Source organism: Triticum aestivum, chromosome 4D, assembly GCF_018294505.1.
Source record: "Triticum aestivum cultivar Chinese Spring chromosome 4D, IWGSC CS RefSeq v2.1, whole genome shotgun sequence".
In the NCBI taxonomy this organism is placed as follows: domain Eukaryota; kingdom Viridiplantae; phylum Streptophyta; class Magnoliopsida; order Poales; family Poaceae; genus Triticum; species Triticum aestivum.
Window position 1 is genome coordinate 285,432,103 of NC_057805.1, and position 17,586 is coordinate 285,449,688.

At 48.7% G+C, this 17,586-nt stretch overlaps 1 protein-coding gene across 1 annotated transcript; it reads left to right on the forward strand.

The window, feature by feature from the left end:
* Positions 1–432: 432 nt before the first annotated feature.
* LOC123097482 (cytochrome c oxidase subunit 1) lies at positions 433–2,651 on the forward strand (the record flags this gene model as incomplete). Its single annotated transcript, XM_044519238.1, has 3 exons — positions 433–1,208; positions 1,593–1,792; positions 2,002–2,651. Coding segments are annotated over exons 1-3 (1,626 nt in total), but the record flags the coding sequence as incomplete, so codon positions are not given.
* Positions 2,652–17,586: the final 14,935 nt, after the last annotated feature.

Genomic DNA, 17,586 nt, shown 5'->3' on the forward strand with positions numbered 1-17,586 from the left:
GTTATGATGAGGAGTGAGGTAGATTCGCATTGTTGAAGAAAGCGAAGAAAAAGGATGCTGCTATGGCTTGCTTGTGGCTCTTTCTTCTATTGGCTAGTCTCAGGCATGATAGTTTCAATTTCTTTTGGAAAGCAAGTGCGGCTCAGTCATAAGTGTTAGTAATAGCATGAAGTAAGTTGTCGGTAGCCGGCATTAGGTAAAAGGAAAAGCTTCTCAAAAGCATCCAGAAATATCATAGAATGGTGATCGAGATCACCTTCACGGGAATCATCCTTTGCAAATTGGGGGAAGGGAACCAATCAAGTCACCAAGAAGTTCCCGAAACTTGGTTTAGTATTAAGGTTCTTCTCTTCCAGCGTTTAGTATTCAAGTTCTTCTCTTCCAGCCCCCTGGCCCCTCTCTGATAAGTCAAGTTTTCAAAACGAAAAGCAAATGACAAATCTGGTTCGATGGCTCTTCTCCACTACCCGCTTTACTACTTTCTATTTTTTCTTATGTATTAAGTTTCCCTTAATATATAATTTGATATTACTTTCGATTTGTATATTTTTATTCCTTTGTCGTTTTATATTATGCCTAATACCAATTTTCAATCTTTTTAGTTCGTGCTTCGTCGGCTCCTCCTTTCTGATCACTCTCCCGCCGGAGATTCAAGACCCCCAGGCTCTAGCTCATTTAGCAGGGCTAAACTTCTATCTGAGTCTTTACGAGCAGGATCCGGGATGGGTTACGTTCATTCAGAACGAGCTTAATCACAATACCCCCCTGGAAGACATACCTGGGCGGCTTAAGCTCTTCCTAATGGAAGAAAAGCTCTCTTCTATGCGACAAGATGTCATTCAGGAATTTGTGGCGCTTTATCAAAGAGTAGGGCCTTATCTACCGATCGAGCCCTACTTGGTCGATGAAGCGCTTCGTTCCTATCTGGACCATATTCACGCAACTGATTCTTTCACTGTTCTCCAAGCGTCTTATCAAGATCTGCGGGAGAATGAGGGAGGATCCATTTTCTTTCGAAATGCTATTTCCCACAACCGGGATCTCCTTGAGGTGGAAAGCTCCGCAAGGAGGTGCCTGGAAGTGGACCAGAGGATCCGGTGGGAAGAAATCCCCAAGAGCAAGGCAAGTCTCGAAAGAGCTGAGCACGAGCATGCTCTCGACTTGTTTAAGTCGGAGGATCTTAGAAGGGAATTAGAAAAAAAGAGCGGGGTAGCTCAGTAATTCTGATTCTTTTCTCTTCCAGCCCCCGGGCCCCTCTTTCTTTTCTCTTCCAGCCCCCCAGCCCCTCTTTGATAAGGAAAGTTTTCATTTCTCAAATAAAAAATGACAAATATGGTTCGATGGCTCTTCTCTACTAACCACAAGGATATTGGGACTCTCTATTTCATCTTCGGTGCCATTGCAGGAGTGATGGGCACATGCTTCTCCGTACTGATTCGTATGGAATTAGCCCGACCCGGCGATCAAATTCTTGGTGGGAATCATCAACTTTATAATGTTTTAATAACGGCTCATGCTTTTTTAATGATCTTTTTTATGGTTATGCCGGCGATGATAGGTGGATTTGGTAATTGGTTTGTTCCGATTCTGATAGGTGCACCTGACATGGCATTTCCACGATTAAATAATATATCATTCTGGTTGTTGCCACCAAGTCTCTTGCTCCTATTAAGCTCAGCCTTAGTAGAAGTGGGCAGCGGCACTGGGTGGACAGTCTATCCGCCCTTAAGTGGTATTACCAGCCATTCTGGAGGAGCAGTTGATTTAGCAATTTTTAGTCTTCATCTATCAGGTATTTCATCAATTTTAGGTTCTATCAATTTTATAACAACTATCTTCAACATGCGTGGACCTGGAATGACTATGCATAGATTACCACTTTTTGTGTGGTCCGTTCTAGTGACAGCATTCCTACTTTTATTATCACTTCCGGTACTGGCGGGGCAATTACAATGTTATTAACCGATCGAAACTTTAATACAACCTTTTTTGATCCTGCAGGAGGGGGAGACCCAATATTATACCAGCATCTCTTTTGGTTCTTCGGTCATCCAGAGGTGTATATTCTCATTCTGCCTGGATTTGGTATTATTAGTCATATCGTATCGACCTTTTCAAGAAAACCGGTCTTCGGGTATCTAGGCATGGTTTATGCCATGATAAGTATAGGTGTTCTTGGATTTCTAGTTTGGGCTCATCATATGTTTACTGTGGGCTTAGACGTTGATACGCGTGCCTACTTCACCGCAGCTACCATGATCATAGCTGTGCCCACAGGAATCAAAATCTTTAGTTGGATCGCTACCATGTGGGGAGGTTCGATACAATACAAAACACCCATGTTATTTGCTGTAGGGTTCATCTTTTTGTTCACCATAGGAGGGCTCACTGGAATAGTTCTAGCAAACTCTGGGCTAGACATTGCTCTACATGATACTTATTATGTGGTTGCACATTTCCATTATGTACTTTCTATGGGAGCCATTTTTGCTTTATTTGCTGGATTTTACTATTGGGTGGGTAAAATCTTTGGTCGGACATATCCTGAAACTTTCGGCCAAATCCATTTTTGGATCACTTTTTTCGGGGTTAATCTGACCTTCTTTCCCATGCATTTCTTAGGGCTTTCGGGTAAGCCACATCGCATTCCAGATTATCCAAATGCTTACGCCGGATGGAATGCTCTGAGCAGTTTCGGTTCTTATATATCCGTAGTTGGGATTCGTCGTTTCTTCATAGTTGTCACAATCACTTCAAGCAGTGGAAAGAATGGGACCTTTCTTTATGGAAAACTTACCGTGTCTTTCACCAGAATCTGAATTTTTGTACGCTTTTTTTTCCATTCCGTATAAATCTAATTATAGTAGTCTCATCCTTGTCGTTTCTCGCCTTCAAATTATGCCTTCTGCTTAGCCTCTCAGTTATTTGCCGCGGAAGCGCTCGTCTGCGCCTCCTGATATAGTGAGGCTAATGCAACTATTGGTATTAATATTATGTCGGACGATGATTCATCAAGGGAGGTTGCGCCATTTATCCTGAGGGGAGGAAGGGCCCCTGTAACTCTGCCTGAGGAACGCTCTCTTACAATGGAGGAGGAGGGCTGTCTTGCCCTGGTGTTGGATTTGCAACATAATATTGGCACTCTTGTAAGGAGTATCGATGTTAGATCGTTCCGGAGCCATCACTTTGAAGAGGAAAGCACCCCAGATCTTGCCACGGCGACCCTCCTCCATAAAGAAGATCTCCATGAACACGCAAAGTTATGGGTGGTGCATGAAGGGCTTTCTCCTTATGGAGACAGCTCTAGGTACTACTTTCGAGTGGTAGATTGGGTCAAGGCCGAGAGAAAGGTTCGTAGTGGGGAGTTACCCAGAACGTTCATCATCGATGATGATGGCGAAGGATAGCATTAACCGGCCTGGAATTAGGTGTAGCTATATCACAAGCTCATGTTTCTATGATCTCAATTTGTATTTACTTGAATGATGCTACAAATCTCCATCAAAATGAGTCATTTCATAATTGAATAAAAATGAGGGCCAAAGATTCTAGGGGGCTACAGCTGCGCTTTTGCAGCACTGAACATGGTTTCGGGTACTCAAGATATTGTGTTTGGAGAGGTAGATAGATAGGACGTAGTCTTGCTCGATTAGGACCCTACCTTTATTGCGAGCCAAAACTGCCTGAAAGAAGCAAAATGGAAAAGGGTGGAAAATGCAATGGGATCCCTGACCAATAGATTAAGCTATCCAATGAGTTAGGAACCTTTTTTCTTCCCCCTTCTCTTCTCTGCTTTGCTCTGTTACTCCTTTTGTAGATGGTTGGTCACCACTCTTAGGCTTTTTTTCTCTGCTTGTGGTGGTTCTCCAATCTTGATCCGGTGCTGACTTAATAGGGAAACCTACCCAGAAAATGCCCCCTTTTCCGGTCCGGTTAACAAAGTGTGACAGCCTGGATTTTGCCTTCTCTCTTTTTACCGGACTTGCCTTCTCTCTCTTTCCGGACTTGGTTTTCATCGTGGTTTTTGCCCTGATTTGATTTGGATTTTTGGATCAATTCAAATGGACTTGTCACTTGGGCATATCCTTGGATTTCACCCAAGTGACCTATCTACCTTATTCCTCCCACAAATTCCCAAAATAATAAAATGAATATTTTCCTAAAAGGAAAATATTCATTTTTCTCTCTTAAGCTCATTTCAGAACTTTGTGCTCCAAAGCAACCTGAATTTTTCTTGCTCAGAAAAATCTGAGATAATTCCTAAATATTCCTAGGACCATGGCACATCTTCCGATGCAAAAATATTGCATCACTTTTTGTAATATTTTTTCTGTAGAAAATCTTTTCACTTCTCGACCACAAATGCATTTTATACAGCAAGTGCATTTTTCCTTGAGCTTTTGGCCTTGAGATTTCCGAAGCTTAAAGACCTTCCTAAGAAACCCTAAAACCCAAGAGATTAGCCCTAATGGCCTTCTAGAAGGTGGCCAAACTTGGCGACCAAGTTTCTGACCAGAAACTTGCCAGCTTGGTAGAGTCGCGTCTGGTCGGCCTGGGTATGATCCATCACCTCTCCTAGACGTAGCACTGCACGGTCGAGCTCGTAGACAAGGTTTGGCCGCTCCTGGCCGTCGTTTTGGCCATCCAGCTTGGTGACCGCGCGAGGACACGGCGCCTGGCAGCGTCTCGACGCGCTCTGGCCGGCGCTTTGTGTTCTGTTTTGCGCGTGTGCATGCAAGCGCTCGCCTCCGACTGCCGCAACGTGCCACAACCCTCGGCCCATCACCCGTGACCCCTCCCTGGTGCTCGCCGATGCCGGAGTCGCCGCAGCAAGCCCGGTCAAGTCGCGGCCAAAATGGCACATTGCGCGCGTGTGCTTGTCCCCATCTCAAACCGCCTCTTGTGCTCGTCCGCGAGCGTGGGCAAGCGCCGGCGTTGACGCTGCACCCTGTCCCCTCGCGTTGGAGCCTCTCGTCGACGTTCGCCATGTGTCCAGAGCGCTCCGGCGGAGACACGTCCCCCCTGCTCCGGCTATATAAAGCCACCCCGCCTCCCTTGCTAGCCATGCACCACTCCACACCACCTCCACGCACACGTAGACGAGCAGAAGCCCGGTCGGGCAGGCCTCTGGCCGTCGCCCTGACCCGAGGACTCCGGCGATCCCCGCAGGCCAGCTGCCGCTCTCCAGGGCCTCTCGAGCTCAAGCAGCTGCTTGGGCAGAGCCTTGGTGGTCTGCTGGAGCTGCCTGGACCCCGCCAAGCCCTCGGAGCTGCCTCTAGCCACCGTCTTCCACCTCTCCGGCGAACCCCGTCCGCCACCGAAGCTTGCGAGCTCGACTACGACCAGCTCCGTCCACCTTTCTCCAAGCCACGGGTACGGGCAGGTGCGTCGCGAGCCCCGCTTCCGATCTATCCCTCTAGCCTAGCCCCAAACCCCCTCGTCGCCGGCATGAGCTCCGGCGAAGCACCGCCTCCCCTCTGATCTCGACCCCCTTCCCTCTCTCCTGACTGGTGGGGCCTGGTGTCGGCCTCACCACTCGCGCCCGAAGCGGTATGAGTGGAGGCGCACTCCCACTTTACGCCTTGGACGTCACCCCCCAGGATTGTCTATTTATTCAAATTTAATTCAAAAACTTGACTAAACTTTGACCAGCCACCATTTCTAAACCATAAGTCCAAATGAATTCATTCTTTTTGCATTGCCTTTGTTACAGAAAGCTCTAGCAGCACACCAAAAGGTGGATTTTTCCTTGCTGTCTAGAATTTCTGGTGATTTTCAGAATGTGTTTTGACATTTATTTTTGTGGTTTTAAAATATTTTCAGAAGGAGGATCTTGCCTTGAAGCTAACCAGGAGGAGTGTGACCCTCCTCTGCACTAAGCAAGCCACAGCATCATTTGGATGGTGTTATTTCAATATCTATGATTTTCTACTTGAATATGAGTCTTTATTTGCATTTAAAATTTGATAAATTAATATGGTTAATTGCTAGTTGTTTTATGATGCTTGATATGCTTGTTTTAGCTTCTGGTTGAGTTCATAGAATTGTTTAGCTAAGTAGAGTAAGATTTTGCACTAGATATTTTGTTATGGAAACTTATGGTAGCTATTTTTGCTAGTAATAGTTTTCAACTAAATGATGAACTAATAAAAATGATGTTTGTAGATAAAAATGAGTTATAACCAGAGAAGTTTCTGATCTTAGTATTGCAAGATAGTTATGTTGCTTGTTTTGATCCATGCTTAAGAGTTGCTTGCTCTGTGTGACGAGTAGTTGCATGATTTCCGGTATGATGCCATGTTAGTAATAAAAAGTTTTACTGAAGTTAATTCTTGATTAAGTTCAACCTGAATATCATGTTGATCACATCATGGTGCCACTGAATCGGGTTTTTTATTCAGTGCGACCACATTTACCAAATGGGAAGGTCTTGATTCGGTCCTTTGTCGTGGCTCTCACCGGTGCCTCCCCGCGAGGGAAGGTTATGGGCGTGCATACCCTGGCCCGGTAGGCAGACATAACCTTGTGTGCTCGTTTTGTTTTTATGGTACCTTGTCCCCGTTTGGGACCGTTTTTCCACGACGGTGGTTGTTGGTGTCTTTGGTAGACACGGGGCCACCCAAGACCTAGCCCTGAGAGGTAGATGGTCGGAGTGGCCGGGGAGAGTGCATGCCAAAGGGAGGGTTTCGTCGGAATACTTTGGTCCACCCGAATGGGATTACGAGGCCAGGTATTCAGTAGTGTGCATAAAGTGTGCTACCTCTGCAGAGTGTATTTAATCTATCGATAGCCGCGCCCTCGGTTATGGGCAAGACTCGGGAGTAAGTCACACCATGGATCAACTTTTATAATTAATCTTGCAAACTAGTAATTGTTGTGATGCATTGTTTCGTGGTGAACCTTGAACACTCGAGGTGTTCATGAGTGATTGGTTTCAGGTGTGACCCCGGTGTGGTCACCGTTTGGTTACGAGGTAACCGTCTGGTAAGCGAGTCCGTGTGACTCAGTGCGCTGTTTGGTTGCTTTGCATAGCTTTGCATTTGTAGTAATTTCTTGCATTAATTCAACTTGATTAATTATCATGATATTGTCCGTCATCGTGCTTATGTTTGTTCTGAGCTTGCAAGTACATTCAATGTACTGACCTGGCGTGTCATGCCAGCTTTTAGGCAAGTTGATTCGCATCGAAGCGCATCTCGTGTCTAGGCTGTGTCCACGTTGGTGTCCCTGTGCCATGGACTTCCGCTACATCGTTCTTCCGCTGCCGCGCAGTTTCATGTGATCAAGGCCTCAGCCATGTTCATTAAATAATGTACATACAGTCCAGCAGCACCGTGTGTGCCGCTTGGCCTCGAATCTCGATGTAATATTAGACCTTTGTACCATGCTAGTATCAATAAAGCGGTTATTTCTGTACCATGTTGTTGTGTATTGCCAAAAGAATCGATCTCTGGGCTGGCAATGCAGGGTAAACCGGTTGCTCTGAGCCGGGGTGCCACAACGCTTGGTATCAGAGCCACGCTGATTGTAGGACATGCTAGACCGGTAGTGCATTAGTAAAACGGTAGATAGTTTCGTTTGAGTGCCGGTAGACATAGGAATTGGTTGTTGCATTTCATGCATGACTTATTGTTGTTATTACTAACCGTATGGTTTGTGAGTGTAGATGGCACCAGTACCGATCTTGTACCATCCCGAGCCAGCTCCGTGCACATCGCCGCACCTGCTTCAGAACGTGTGGAGACGACTCTATCCAGAGGGTGCTGATCCAGAGTATCGGGTGTATCGCGAGCATCTGGCCGGTGCATTGTATGAGTATTATGCTGAGGTCACTCTACACCACAGTTCCCCATCCGGCGCTTACACTCGTTCATCCAAGGGTGGTCTTGCTTCTATGCCATCTCAGGCGGTTCAGTTTGCTGCTATCGAGGCTCTGGTAGACTTGCGCTACAATGAGGTTCGCATGCACACCCACCCTGGACTTTTCTTCTACCCATCTCTGCACGAGAATGGGAGGTTCAGTTTGCTGCTATCGAGGCTCTGGTAGACTTGCGCTACAATGAGGTTCGCATGCACACCCACCCTGGACTTTTCTTCTACCCATCTCTGCACGAGAATGGGCGTATTCGCTTTCCTTTGATTAATCTGGCGTGCGATCGTCCCACTAGCCACCTTGCACGCTACATCACCGCTAGCTATCTCCTTAACTACGAGTTAGCTCGGGAGCTCTCACGCGCTCGCGCCGCTCTCGCTGCTGCTCATATAAGGAACCCTCTTCCCACTGTCATCTACACTTCTGCTCCTCCCACCTCCGTTCCTACGACAACCTCGCAGGGTACCATTAACCGTTTGACGGTGAACCCTCGCAGCGCTCCCGCTGCATGGTCATCTCTTGTCGCTACTCCTGCCGCTCCTATGCTTAGATCCCATCCCCCGCCTGCCCCTGAGGGAGAGCCCTCAAGGCAGCACCAGCGCACCTCTCTTCCCCCGGAGGTCTCTACTATCAGTTCAGGATCTGGGTCCGGCTCAGGAGACGAGCCTGCAGCAGCACCATCCGAGCAGTAGATCGTTAGAGTATCGTGGTAGTCATGAGCATGATGTATGGTTGTAATCGCACTTGTCATGATGCGTAGTTTCATGTACGGGGGTAGTAGACCCATTGCGATGTTTATTTTCATGTTGGGACTATGTATAATTATGTTGGACTCTTTTTCGACTTGATTTTATTCGCTGCTTTCTTCCAGGATTTGTCATTGGTTTTTCCCCCATTTTGGATTTTTCTCATCATGGTTGCTATGTATTGGGAAAACGAAAAATAAGATGCCGCGTGGAGGCAGCAGCAGTCAAGCTGGTGAGGATGTACCTGTCCGTCGTTCCGCAAGACAGGCAGGACATTCCCCTGAACCATACCAGCCACCTCCGCCTCCACCGCCACAACCGCCTTCCACCGAGCAAATCCTGCGAATGTTCGAAGAAAGAAGGAGCAACGATCTGCTGGAAATACTGAAAAGTGTACAAGTTATGGTTGGGCAGAATGGAAACCAGAATGGCCATCATTCCAAGCTATTAGATTTTCAGTGAACCAAGCCTCCCAGTTTCAGCCATGCTACTGATCCTTTGGACGCCGACGACTGGCTAAGGGCTATTGAAAGAAAACTAGAAATTGCTCGCACAGACGACGGAGACAAGGTTCCCTTCGCAACGCATTATCTCAAAGGAGCTGCCGCTATATGGTGGGATCATGCCAAAGCAATATGTGATGAGGACATGTACCTAGGGTAGGGTCGCAGGCCTGACCTAAATACCCTCCCCAAGGACCATCACCCACTCGACCAGAAACATTTCCACTCGGAGGAATCAAGATCACTCGACCTTAACAAGAAACACTCGATCGACAGAAGACCTAAAGTCACTCTACACAGCAACGGTCGAGCTTTAACTCCTAGACTTAATAGCCATTTATAACACATTATTACGGATGTTACCAGTAAAGCCCCCCACTTGATGTACCTTAAATACCTTGTAACGTGGGCTGGCCGGGGTCCTGGCACACTCTATATAAGCCACCCCCTCCACATGCACAAGGGTTCGCACCCCCTGTAACAAACACGCATATAATCCAGTCGACCACCTCCGGGCTCCGAGACGTAGGACTGTTACTTCCTACGAGAAGGGCCTGAACTCGTAAAACTCATGCGTACAGCTTCTCCATAGCTAGGATCTTGCCTCTACATCCCTACCCCCATTCTACTGTCAGACTTAGAACCACGACAGTTGGCGCCCGCCGTGGGGCAGGTGTCTTAGCGACTTGTTGAAGAAGTTGCAATTTTTCCGATTCCCATCATTATGGTTTCACGCGGAGGATTGGCCGAGGGCCGCGAGATCCGTCTCAGCGCGCTCGTGTTTGTCGCCGATGACTCCGCTTGGCTCCAAGAAGCTCCACTCGATGTCGAGGCACTCCCCGTCCGCGGGGCAACGCACTTTCGCGCGTATGTCCGCGGCGTCCTCTTGCGGCAGCCGTCGACCCAGTATTGGTCCACTCCGGTGGCGTCTTCACTCCCTGCTGCCCGCCGGCACAAGCGTTCCGGTCGGTCGAGGCTCCAGTGGTGGGTGAGGCATGCGGTGGCTCGCCAGTCGGCCACCCCCAAGTTGCGGCAATTGAGCCCGACGAAACTCTCTACGGCCTGTTCGACTGGCTCCGTTGAGACCGCATCCGAGTGCGACAGTAGTGACCCCACGGCTGCAGTCCTGATGGTCAACAGACTGCGCAGTCCTCCTGGCTTCCCCCGCGACGATGGTGGTGATGGCGGAGGCGATCCGTCGCGTGTCCACGAGGAGTACTGCCCCGAGCCCCTCTCTTCGCAGCAGAGGGAAGAGCTTCGCCGCCATAACATGGATGGACTTCACACTCCTATCATTGGAGAAACCCCCGAGGCCCGGGCCTTGGAGGAGGTGCGCCTGGCCAACTTGGCTGAGCGCACTCGACTGGAGAATCTCCAGCACGCACTCGATGAGCATGCTCGGCAGCGAGTTCCTGAATCCAGTCGACGACAACTTTTTCCACCTCCAACCCAGGTATATCGAACTCCGATCTAGAATCACAGCTGCTGCCCGAATAGCAGAGTCGATTCAGCCTTCCCAGTCGGAGGCTGGTAGGGGTTTGATGCAGATCCGGGCTTTGCACTGGGCGGCGGGGGAGCATAACACAGTAGTTTCACAGTCTCGGAATAGGATTCATAGTAGATCTATAATGGCAGACACAGTTCAGTCGGCTCACAGCCCAAGATCACCTCCAAGCCGTGAGGGACGTGGAGATCGGCAGGATCAGTACAGAAACCGTGGGCAGTATGATCATCGTCGAGTACCCACTCCTCCCCCAAGGAGTGGGTCATACGCGCCTTGGCAACACGATGACAGGCGCCCTCACAGTGGTGGGCGAAGGATTCCAGTCGACCCCCGGGAGCCAGGCTTTGATGCGAGATCCATTCTTCTTCAAGGTCTGGTTGACAGGAACGGAGCACACAGAGATGGCCACGATAGAGATTACCCGACCGGCAGCAGGGTGCATGTTTCAGGTCCCGAGTGTTTTAGCAGAGCCATCAGAGCAGCACTGATTCCTCCCAACTTCAGGTTGGCGACTGGAGTCAGGAAGTTCACTGGTGAGTCCAAGCCTGACACTTGGCTTGAGGACTACCGAGTGGCTGTGCAGATTGGTGGTGGCAATGATGAAGTGGCCATGAAGCACCTTCCTCTGATGTTAGAGGGCTCGGCCAGAGCGTGGTTGAATCAGTTAGCACCTGGCAGTATTTATAGCTGGGAAGAGCTTGCCCGATGTTTGTCAGAACATTTGAAGGTACATGCAAACGGCCAGCAGGGCTAACAGAGCTACAGTCTTGTGTGCAGAAGTCGAATTAAACTTTGAGAGATTATATCCAGAGATGGATCACGTTGCACCACACGGTGGAGAATGTGTCTGATCACCAAGCAATTTGTGCCTTCAAGGAAGGTGTCAAGTATCGAGAATTGAATCTGAGGTTCGGTCGGACCGGAGATATGTCTCTGAGTCGAATGATAGAAATTGCCACCAAGTATGCTAATGGTGAAGAGGAGGATCGGCTCCGGAGTGGCAAGCACAAAACAGTCGCCCACGAAACTGGGGGAGGGAACTCCAGTCGGAAGCAGAAGCGCAAAGCCGAGCCAGCTGCTCCCGGAGAAGCCTTAGCCGTGACTCAAGGAAAGTTTAAGGGGAAGCCCAAAGGGCCATGGAACCCCAAGAAAGTAAAAGATCAAGATGGAAATGATGTGTTGGATTTACCATGCCACATTCACACCAAAAAAGATGAGGAGGGTAATCTCATTTACCCGAAACATACCACTCGACAATGTCGGCTCCTAATCCAGCAATTCCGAGAGAAATAGCCCAGAGAGAAGGAGAAAGAATCAGACAAAGTTGAGGATAAGGAAGAGGACGATGATGGTTACCCCCACATCAATTAAACTCTGATGATTTTTGCTGATGTTGAGAGCAAAAGTCGACTGAAAGTCATCAACAGAGAAGTGAACATGGTCGCTTCGGCGACGCCTAGTTATTTGAAGTGGTCTCAGACTGCCATTACATTCGACCAGTCTGATCACCCAACACACATAGCCACCCCTGGGAAGCAAGCGTTGGTGGTCAACCCAGCCGTCGAAGGCACTCGGTTGACTAAGGTTCTGATGGATGGTGGCAGTGGCCTTAATATACTGTATGCGGAGACCTTGAAGGGAATGGGCATTCCGATGTCCAGACACAGTGAAAGCAATATGAGTTTCCATGGAGTTATTCCTGGCAAGAAGGCTGAGTCACTCGGCCAGATCGCCCTCGATGTGGTTATCGGTGATTCCAAGAATTACCGCAAAGAAAAGTTGATGTTTGAAGTTGTGAATTTCCAGAGTGCTTATCATGCTATTCTGGGCAGGCCAGCTTATGCACGTTTCATGGCTCGGCCATGTTACGTTTACCTCAAATTGAAGATGCCTGGTCCTAAAGGAGTGATCACTATCACTGGAAATTGGAAGAAGGCAGAAGAGTGCTTCCAGAAGGGCTCAAAGATCGCCGATGCGCAAATGGCATTAGTGGAATTGCAGGAGTATCAAAAAAATGCAGATCTAAGTGATTTGTTGCAAGCTAAGAAGCCTGCCACGGATTCAGCATTTCAGCCGTCTGGTGAAAGGAAGCCGATTTATATTCACCCGACCGATCCCAATGCTGCTCCGGCTCACATTTCCACAACACTCAACTCCAGATAGGAAGAAGCGCTCATCCAGTTCCTCCATGAGAACTGGGACATCTTTGCATGGAAACCTTCTGACATGCCAGGTGTTCCCAGGGGGCTGGCTGAGCACCGTTTGTGAGTCGACCCAAAAGTGAAACCAGTCAAAGAACATCTTCGACGGTCCACCGTACAGAAGATAAAAGCAATCGGTGAAGAAGTGGCTCGGCTCCTAGCAGCTGAGTTTATCCGAGAGATTTACCACTCCGAGTGGCTAGCCAATGTTGTCATGGTCCCCAAGAAGGACGATTCACTTCGCATGTGCATTGACTTCAAGCATATCAATCGGGCCTGCCCGAAAGATCACTTTCCTCTCCCCCGCATCGATCAAATAGTCGACTCGACTGCAGGGTGTGAGCGCTTGTCCTTTTTGGACGCTTATTCCGGGTATCATCAGATCCGACTGTATGGACCCAATGAGATAAAAACAGCTTTCATCACTCCATTTGGGTGCTTCTGTTATGTCACCATGCCATTCAGCCTGAAGAATGTTGGAGCCACATTCACGAGGATGATTCAGAAGTGCTTACTCACTCAAATCAGTAGGAATGTGGAAGCATACATGGATGACATTGTGGTCAAGTCACGTAAAGGTTCCGACCTGTTGGCTGACCTTGCTGAAACTTTTGCCAACCTAAGAAGGTACGATATCAAGCTTAATCCATCAAAGTGCACATTCGGAGTTCCGGGCGGAAAATTACTCGGCTTCCTCGTTTCCGAACGGGGGATCGACGCTAACCCAGAGAAAGTTGGTGCCATTCTCCGAATGAAACACCCTGTGCGTATGCATGATGTCCAGAAGCTTACAGGTTGTTTGGCCACCTTAAGTCGATTCATTTCTTGCCTCGGTGAAAAGCATTGCCTCTTTACCGACTGATGAAGAAGTCTGATAAGTTCGAGTGGACTCCTGAAGCTGATGCAGCATTTGCAGAGCTCAAAGCCCTGCTTTCCACCCAGCCGGTGCTTGCTGCCCCAATCAGCAAAGAGCCTTTACTACTTTACATTGCAGACACTGGACAAGTCGTCAGTACAGTACTTAAGGTCGAGCGGGAAGAAGAAGGAAAAGCCTATAAAGTTCAGCGCCCAGTATATTATGTTTTTGAAGTTTTGACTCCATCAAAGCAAAGATATCCACACTATCATAAGCTTCTTTATGGGATTTATATGACCACGAAGAAGGTTGCACATTATTTCTCTGACCACTCCATTACAGTCATCAGCGACGCTCCATTATCAGAGATTCTGAAGAACAGAGATGCAACTGGTCGAGTGGCAAAGTGGGCGATTGAACTCCTTCCCTTGGATATTAAGTTTGAGGCAAAGAAAGCTATCAAGTCCCAAGCAATAGCAGATTTCCTCGCCGAGTGGATTGAACAGCAACTTCCGACTCAAGTCCACTCGGAACACCGGACCATGTTCTTTGATGGTTCCAAGATGTTGAATGGTTCCGATGCTGGGGTGGTACTTGTATCCCCCCGAGGAGACAAGCTCAGATATGTTCTCCAGATTCACTTTGATTCCTCCAATAACGAAACAGAATATGAATCACTCTTATATGGGTTGCGTATGGCCATCTCACTCGGCGTCCATCGCCTCTTGGTCTACGGCGACTCATATTTGGTAGTCAATCAAGTGATGAAGGAGTGGGAGGTCAGAAGCCCAGCTATGACCAGTTACTGCAATGCGGTGAGGAAGATGGAAAAGAAGTTTCAGGGGTTAGAGCTCCATCATATACCCCGACTGAAAAATCAAGCAGCCGATGATTTGGCAAAGATAGGTTCCAAGAGGGAAGCCATTCCCAGCAACGTGTTTTTGGAACACATTCATACACCTTCAGTTCAAGAAGATCCTTTCACTGAAGAACCCCCGCAGCCTAAGAGTGTCACAGATCCGACTGAAGTCGAAGTCCCAGCCGTGGTTGACCTGATCATGGAGGTTTTGGTCATCACTCCCGACTGGACAGTGCCATACATTGCGTATATCCTTAGGAAGGAACTCCCAGAGGATGAAGAAGAGGCTCGACAGATCGTCCGTCGATCCAAAGCCTTTACTGTGATAAGAGGACAACTGTTCAGGGAAAGCGTAACCGGAGTCAGCCAGAAATGCATAACACCAGAAGAAGGTCGAGTGATCCTCAACGACATCCACTCGGGGACCTGTGGCACCATGTGTCCTCTCGGACCATTGTGGCCAAAGCATACCGAGCTGGATTTTATTGGCCACGAGAAAATGAAATGGCGAAAGATATAGTCGACAAATGTGAAGCCTGCCAGTTTTACTCCAATATGTCCCACAAGCCTGCGTCAGCCCTGAAGACCATTCCACTCGTCTGGCCCTTTGCTGTTTGGGGATTGGATATGGTTGGACCCCTGAGGACTGGTAGGAGCGGCTTCACTCATGTGCTTGTAGCAGTCGACAAGTTTACCAAATGGATTGAAGCCAAGCCTATCAAGAATCTTGAAGCCAGTACTGCCGTCAGCTTCATCAGAGAATTGACATTCAGATATGGAGTTCCGCACAACATCATCACTGACAACAGGTCGAACTTCGGTTCTGATGAGTTCAGAGCCTTCTGTGCTTCCCAAGGCACACGAGTCGACTATGCTTCAGTCGCCCACCCCCAGTCGAATGGACAAGCAGAAAGAGAAAATGGCTTGATTCTCAAAGGACTGAAACCCCGACTGATGCGTGATCTCAAGCACACAGCAGGCGCCTGGGTCGATGAACTGCCATCAGTTCTTTGGGGATTGAGGACAACTCCCAATCGGTCGACTGGCCGAACTCCATTCTTCTTGGTCTATGGAGCTGAAGCTGTTCTACCGAGTGACTTGCGTCACAATGCACCCCGAGTCGAGCTCTTCTCTGAAAATGAAGCAGAACAGGCCCGTCAGGATGCAGTCGATCTCCTAGAGGAGGAAAGAGAGACGGCCTTAATCCGGTCGACCATTTATCAACAAGACTTGCGTCGATTCCACACCAGAAACGTGAGGGGCCGAGCCTTTCAAGAGGGAGACTTCGTTCTTCGAGTGGATCAGCAGAAACCACACAAGCTCGCCCCTGCTTGGGAAGGTCCCTTCATTGTCACCAGAGTTCTCCACAATGGAGCATACCATCTTTACAATGTCGAGCATCAGAAAGACGAGCCATGGGCTTGGAACGCGGAGCTGCTCTGCCCCTTTTATACTTAAGTACTCATTCGGATGAGATGTAATAAGAAATACCTTTGTAGTTTGTTTATCAAAGACAAGAGCTTTTACAGTCTTCTTAAATGATTGTTGTTGCTTTTGTTTGCGTCTGAAATCCCCCAGTGGGTGACTTTGCCGCGAATCCGTTTCGCCTAAGTTTGAAAAATCCTACCGAGTGGTGAGCAAGCCTCTCACTCAGGGGCTTAGTCGCGAATCCGTTTCGCCTAAGTTTGAAAAATCCTACCGAGTGGTGAGCAAGCCTCTCACTCGGGGGCTTAGCTGCAGTCCAGTACTCGCCTAAGTTTGAAAAATCCTACCGAGTGGTGAGCAAGCCTCTCACTCGGGGGCTTAGCTGCAGTCCAGTACTCGCCTAAGTTTGAAAAATCCTACCGAATGGTGAGCAAGCCTCCCACTCGGGGGCTTAGCTGCAGTCCAGTACTCGCCTAAGTTCATAAAATCCTATCGAGTGATGAGCAAGCCTCTCACTCGGGGGCTTAGCTGCAGTCTAGTACTCGCGTAAGGTTGTAAGATCCTACCGAGTGGTGAGCAAGCCTCTCACTCAGGGGCTTAGCTGCACTCCAGTACTCGCCTAAATTTATAAAATCCTACCGAGTGGTGAGCAACACTCCCACTCGGGGGCTTAGCTGCAGTCCAGTACTCGCCTAAGTTTGAAAAATCCTACCGAGTGGTGAGCAATCCTCCCACTCGTGGGCTTAGCTGCAGTCTAGTACTCGCCTAAGTTCGAAGTCCATCCCCATTCGCAAGGTCGACGAGGTGCAGGTCGACTACAATCTTCTCTTTCGGAGTTGCGCCACAAGTACAGTGTGCGCAACATCCCTATCCACAAGGACGACGAGGTGCGGGTTGACTGCAACTTTCTCTTTCGGAGCTGCGCCACAAGTACAACGTGCGCTCCACCCTTATCCGCAAGGATGACGAAGTGCGGGTCGACTGGAACATCAACCTCAGAGCTGCATCTCAAGCACAACGATTATTCTGTGTGAAGAACAAATTCCACTCGAAGACAAATACAAGCATATTCAGAGATAAATGAAGTTCAGATAAATCCTAAAGTTCAAGACCACGGATCAAAGTACTCGGGCATTCAGACCGAAGGAGTTTAACGGTTACAAAATCACTCGGCATTCCGAGGCAAATTTAAGGCAGAGCATAAAAGTTTGTTCACTCCACACGAGGAGGGCTGGCGGGCTCAACGAATTCGTCCAGGTCGATCCTGTCAGCAATCCGAGTGGCGGCTGCAATGAAAGTCTCCATGAAGGACTGGAAGTCGTGCCTCTTGGTGTTAGCAACTTTAATCGCCGCCAGCTTCTCTTCCCGAGCTTCTCGACAGTGGACGCGAACCAGAGATAGGGCCACATCAGCGCCGCACCGGGCAGAAGACTTCTTCCATTCTTGAATTCGATTGGGAGCTTCATTGAGCTGAGCCATCATAGACTCGAGGTCATTCTGAAGTGTTGCCATGGGCTAGAGAGCTGTGTCAATCCGCGACATCGCGACTTTTAGTTGGGCGAGATAATTGACAACACCAGTGATGCGGGATTCTAGTCGGAGCACGTTCATGGCAGCTT